Here is a 5,840-nt window from a genome sequence, read left to right as displayed (position 1 = left end):
ATGATAAGTTTTAGGACTCTAATAAATATATTCTAAAATTAAAAAATAATTTTCCATCCATGTTAGATGTAATGTTACTTAAAGGACGGGGTTTTTTTTCCTTAATTTAATTTTTTTAAAAATATTTGCAAAAATATTTTAAAAAAAAATATTTACAGATTTGGACCTCGCTCGGTAGTTGGGCTGCCGAGCAGCTAAGCTGCCGGGCCCAGCATGGCTGCTCGGCAGGTGGGTTGCCGAGCAAGGCTGAGCTTATCTTTTTTTTTTTTTTTTAATTAATAAATTTCATTTTTTTAAGTGTTTTAATTATTCATATTTATAATATTTAGTTTATTTCGTATTTTTTTACATGTTTATATTTATTTTATTTATAATTTTTTTTTGCGAAGCTTATCTTTATAACATAATTAGTAATAATTAATACAAAAAATTATTAAGAGCTATAATTCATAAATAACGTTGTAATTATGTAATTAATTGAAAATATTCATAAAGTAAAATTGGTAAGATATATGTTGGAAAAAAAAATGCGAAAGCGAACACAGAACACAATGATTTACGTGGTTCGATCAAGGTGATCTACGTCCACGAGCGAGACAAAACGAAATTCCACTATGATCAAAGAGAGTACATATTATAGAAGTTGATTTTCGATCGAACAAAAGCACACGGCTCACTCGTCTCTCACATAAGGAAAATCCTCAATATCAAATGAAAAGAAACCCTAGCCGCAGTATAAAAAATAGAGCCCAAATTTTTTTTTCTCGGGTACATAAAATTCAAGACATATTTAACAATATATGAAATTAATTGAAAATATTCATAATATAAATTTGGTAAAATATTCATATAAATAATGTTGTAATTATGCAACGCCCCCGAGAAATTTTTTTTTGGGCTCTATTTTTTATATTGCGGCTAGGGTTTCTTTTCGTTTGGTATTGAAGATTTTCCTTATGTGAGAGACGAGTGAGCCGTATGCTTTTGTTCGATCGAAAAACGACTTCTGTAATCTGTACTCTCTTTGATCATAATGGAATTTCGTTTTGCCTCGCCCGTGGACGTAGATCACCTTGATCGAACCACGTAAATCCTTGTGTTCTGTGTTCGTTTTCGCATTTGTTTTTCCAACATATATCTTACCAATTTTACTTTATGAATATTTTCAATTAATTACATAATTACAATATTATTTATGAATTATAGATCTTAATAATTTTTGTATTAATTATTACTAATTATGTTATAAAGATAAGCTTTGCAAAAAAAAAATATAAATAAAATAAATATAAACATGTTAAAAAAATACGAAATAAACTAAATATTATAAATATAAATAATTAAAATACTTGAAAAAAGAAATTAAAAAAAAAAGATAAGCCCAGCCTTGCTCGGCAATCCAACCGCCGAGCGATGCCCAAATCTGTAAATATTTATTTTTAAAAAATATTTTTGTAAATATTTTTTTAAAAAAATTAAATTGAAAAAAAACCTAGAGGACGGTATGGTCACTTTTCACGAAATGCAATATACTTTTTTAACTTTTATAATCCAGCAAAACTACGAAAAAAAAAAAATCTCGCAAAACACTTAATACGTGGCCAAGGTGGTGCCGTCACTTTGTGAAAAGTAACGGTGTGGTCCTCAAAGCATTTCTTTGCTTCAAATTGGTATAAGTTTCCTATGGTAAAATAGAGAGGAATTGCAATATCATTTTTTGCGAATATAAAAATCACGCCATGCTCAGCAGATACTTTAGTTCTTTTCTTGAGAAATAATCCACCAGAGAAGACTTCCTCTTCTTCTTCCTCTTCCACCGTTGCTAGGGTTTGGATCGGTTTATCTTCAGAACGAGGTTCGTGATTCGTGAAGATTCTGGTAAGCGGCTTTCATGTAGGTAGCATAGCAACTTGCAATGCTTTTGAATTCTTGCGTGAAGAAGTGCTTAAATACTCGAGGGAGACCTCTCTTTTTCCGTCGGCTAGGGTTTCGTATCAGTTTCTTCGATCTCTTCCTTTGCCCTCTTCTTCGATCGCTGGCGAACGTCTAATCTCTCAATCCAGATCGCAAATCGCAGGGTAACGAGCGATTTTAGTAGCTCTGCTTCTGCTGCGTCGGTCTTCTTCCTGCTGCAACTCTGTAATTTGTTTCCGCACTTCACTTTCTCCATGCTCAGTTACAACTTAGCAGACCTTGTTTGGCGTTTGTTATGTCGCATAGTGGTCGATTTGTTTGAGTGCGCTTGCTTTCGTTGATATTTTATGTCTTAGGCTCTTAGTGTAGCGAGTCAGATTCAGGTATACACTCTGCAAATCTTCTTGGAAATCATCCGTATTGAGTGTTTTAGCACCTTTACTCCCTTGAGCAATAAACAAATGAGCATCCGCAGAAGGTGGGGATGGATTTTCAAATTTTATTGAATTGGTTAATTTTGTTTTTAATGCCTGTGGGATTATTTACAAGTTTTGGGTTGCAGCGGCAGTTGTTGACTGAATACAAGTGATAGATGGCAGATGATTTAGATGTCGAGTTATGGCTTGATTGTTTGGAAGACGAAGTGTCTTCAGATAATGTTATGTCGTGTTCTTTTTGCATGTTCAGTATATGTTTATTCGAAAGGTTTAGAGAGGTCTCGAAGCATATCTTTCTGGGGAAGGTCGAAACGTTTTCTTTTTGGCTCTTGACTTTCACCCCTTCAGTTTCTAATGCTATGAAGGTCATTAGATGCTGACATTGGGTGATTTTTGGCAGTATTGGTGAAGGTTGTCATGAGTGGATGCATTACCACAACTACATGCTTTGTTTTAGAAGGATTTTGTTTGCGAATATGTGAGTTTGATTATTATAGGCTTAGCAATAGTGAAACTGGGGAAGTAATGCATTAGGTGGTGGCAGAATGTTCTGTTGTGGTGGTTCTGGTTATGCTGTTGATTGGCAGAAGATAAGCAAGTTATATAAGTCATTAGAATACATACGATTGTAGCGAGAATTGATTTGCTTCTTTCAAGAGGTGATTGGGTGTTAAATATTTTTTATGGACAGCGAACACTTTCCTTGATCAGCTTTGCTCTGTTTCCTGATAATAAGAAATTGTATAGATTTTCATCGTATAGATTTTCTGTGCAATTGCTTTATTGGGATGCAAATTGGAATCATAATACTGCTTATTTGTAGCAAAGCACTCATTGGTAAGATTATTGTGATTTTTATGAGGTTATCATCCATGTAAATGTGATGAAATTAGTCGAGAACTTTTGTGGTCGGCTGCTTTGCAAACTCATGCTTCTACTTATCCCTCACATACTCTGGCTTCTGTTATGTCTTGGGGACTAGCATTCATCTAATATCGAAGTCTTATTTCTTGTTCTACAGGGTTTTGACTTTTTGAAAAAGATGTCAACGTCTTATCTCCCGGCAACAACTGATTCAGTTGCTCAGGCTTTAGAGGCCAAAACTCCATCAGAATCTATATCTCTCCTGTACCGTATTCTTGAAAACCCTTCATCGTCCCCTGAAGCCCTCCGAATCAAAGAGCAGGCCATCACTAATTTGTCAGATCTTTTGAGGCAGGAGAATCGGGCGGAGGATCTTCGCAGCCTTCTGACCCAATTGAGGCCTTACTTTTCCTTGATTCCAAAGGCAAAAACTGCAAAAATTGTTCGGAGTATAATCGATGCAGTGGCTAAGATTCCTGGCACATCTGATCTTCAGATTTCTCTTTGCAAAGAGATGGTTCAGTGGACCCGTGCAGAGAAGCGAACTTTCTTGCGGCAAAGAGTCGAAGCGAGGCTTGCAGCACTTCTGATGGACGATGAGGAATATATAGAAGCGCTAAGCCTACTTTCAGGTTTGATTAAGGAAGTGAGAAGACTCGATGACAAGCTTCTTCTGGTGGACATCAACTTGCTGGAGAGTAAGCTTCATTTCTCCTTGAGAAATCTTCCCAAAGCCAAGGCTGCTCTTACAGCAGCAAGAACAGCTGCAAATGCCATTTACGTGCCTCCAGCTCAGCAGGGGACTATAGATTTGCAGAGTGGGATTCTTCATGCTGAAGAGAAGGATTATAAAACAGCATACAGTTATTTCTTCGAGGCTTTTGAAGCGTTTAATGCTCTTGAAGATCCAAGGGCAGTGTTTAGCCTCAAATACATGTTGTTATGTAAGATTATGGTACATCAGGCGGATGATGTATCTGGAGTAATATCATCCAAGGCTGGTTTGCAGTACGTGGGGCCAGAGCTTGATGCCATGAAAGCTGTTGCTGATGCCCACTCGAAGCGATCCTTGAAGCTATTTGAGACTGCACTGAGGGATTTCAGAGCCCAGCTGGAGGAAGACCCAATTGTCCACAGGCACCTCTCTTCCCTGTATGACACTTTGTTAGAACAGAATCTCTGCAGGTTGATTGAGCCTTTCTCTAGGGTCGAGATCTCCCATATTGCTGAGCTGATCGAATTGCCCGGGGACCATGTGGAGAAGAAACTGTCTCAAATGATTCTCGACAAGAAGTTTGCTGGGACTTTGGATCAGGGTGCCGGATGCCTCATCATTTTTGACGATCCCAAGACTGATGCTCTCTACCCTGCAACACTGGAAACCATTTCCAACATTGGCAAGGTTGTGGATAGCCTGTATGTGAGGTCTGCTAAGATCATGGCTTGAGCTTCTCAGACTTGCTGAGGCAGTTGTTGGTGTTGCAACATTTCTGTCCCCGTGATTGTCGTGTTGCGGTCGAGCATACTTCATGGAACTGGGAGCTAATCGCCTTTTGCATGATGTATTTATCTGTTCTTTCTATTTGTTCCCTTTGCTTTGCTAGACTCAGCATCTTCTGTGACCTTAAATTTAGCTGGCATCTCGACAGTTGGATGAGACTAGCTTTGACCAATTGGGTCAATCTCTTCATCTTAGCATGATGCTCGGAGGACAAAGATCGGTTGGTTTATCTCAAAATTGCCTTCATTTTTATCAGTTTATGGAAAGTACGATTTACAGTGCTGTTTGTTATTTTGCGAACACGAGTAATCACGTGATTGCATAAGAGTCATAGAAACATCAGATTTTCCAGTGATTACAAACGAAGAAGACAAAGGAACTTGAAATGCTCCGTCACCTGGGGAGAGAACCACGGTACTGGTGAGCTTGGGAACGAGTCGAGCCTATTTGAAGCGGTTTCTCTGGCTTGCCGACTCGTTCTCAATTTCTCAAGGCACTGAGAATTTCCCTTGCTCAGTTGCTTTAGCAGTGCTGCAGAGATGCCAAATTTATTCGTGACTACATTTGGCAAGAAAGGAAAGTAGAGGAGGTTTTTGACCAATGTGGTAAAAATTACATGCCATTCCGGGAAGGGATATTTGAATAGTTTGAAAGACCGTCGAGTATTACGAGAAGTCAAAGGTGTAAAAGTGGAGCTAGAAAAGATGTGGCGCAAGTGTACAGTTCTAGGTTCTTGAAGGCAAAAAATATGAAAAATGAACCCTTGGAGTGCAAATGAATAAATCAGTAAAGGATATATATTTCTTTTAATATGCTTGTGCTTTTGAGATGGAATAGCGTGTTCTTTTTTATTCACGTATTTTGTTATAAATATACACGCACAAGTTAGAACCGTCGGTAGTCTCGCTTCTTACTTTTCAAAATCTTCCTTGTAACATGTAATACCAATTCATTGAGCAAATCATCTACTTTCTTTCCATACATATATGACTATCCTCTCCTCTCAATATTTTCTGAGGCGCCAGTATAACTTGGAGACACTATTAGTACTGTATCAATACCTATACATTACACATATGATAGTTCTCATCGACATCTTATCCATAGAATGATATTTTAGATCG

General features: G+C 37.6%; 1 protein-coding gene across 4 annotated transcripts; it reads left to right on the top strand.

Moving 5' to 3' along the window:
• The first annotated feature begins 1,731 nt into the window (after positions 1-1,731).
• LOC115755638 (26S proteasome non-ATPase regulatory subunit 11 homolog) lies at positions 1,732-5,007 on the top strand. Of its 4 annotated transcripts, none has more exons than XM_030695110.2 (2): positions 1,732-1,878; positions 3,373-5,007. In XM_030695110.2, the coding sequence occupies exon 2, from the start codon at positions 3,394-3,396 to the stop codon at positions 4,660-4,662; it is 1,269 nt and encodes a 422-aa protein (XP_030550970.1). In that variant the 5' UTR covers positions 1,732-1,878; positions 3,373-3,393; the 3' UTR covers positions 4,663-5,007. The 4 variants fall into 4 exon arrangements, with proteins under 4 accessions (XP_030550970.1, XP_048136527.1, XP_048136529.1 ...); XM_048280570.1 differs by having other exon boundaries at positions 1,751-1,855; XM_048280572.1 differs by lacking the exon at positions 1,732-1,878 and adding an exon at positions 1,914-2,113.
• The last annotated feature ends 833 nt before the right edge of the window (positions 5,008-5,840 follow it).

Source organism: Rhodamnia argentea, chromosome 6 (assembly GCF_020921035.1).
Source record: "Rhodamnia argentea isolate NSW1041297 chromosome 6, ASM2092103v1, whole genome shotgun sequence".
NCBI lineage: Eukaryota > Viridiplantae > Streptophyta > Magnoliopsida > Myrtales > Myrtaceae > Rhodamnia > Rhodamnia argentea.
Note: the sequence above shows the minus strand (reverse complement) of the source record. Positions and strands in the feature narration are given on the sequence as shown.

Coding starts and splice junctions, on each gene's coding strand:
- LOC115755638 (XM_030695110.2), top strand. CDS start 3,394: ATGTCAACGTCTTATCTCCCGGCAACAACTGATTCAGTTGCTCAGGCT.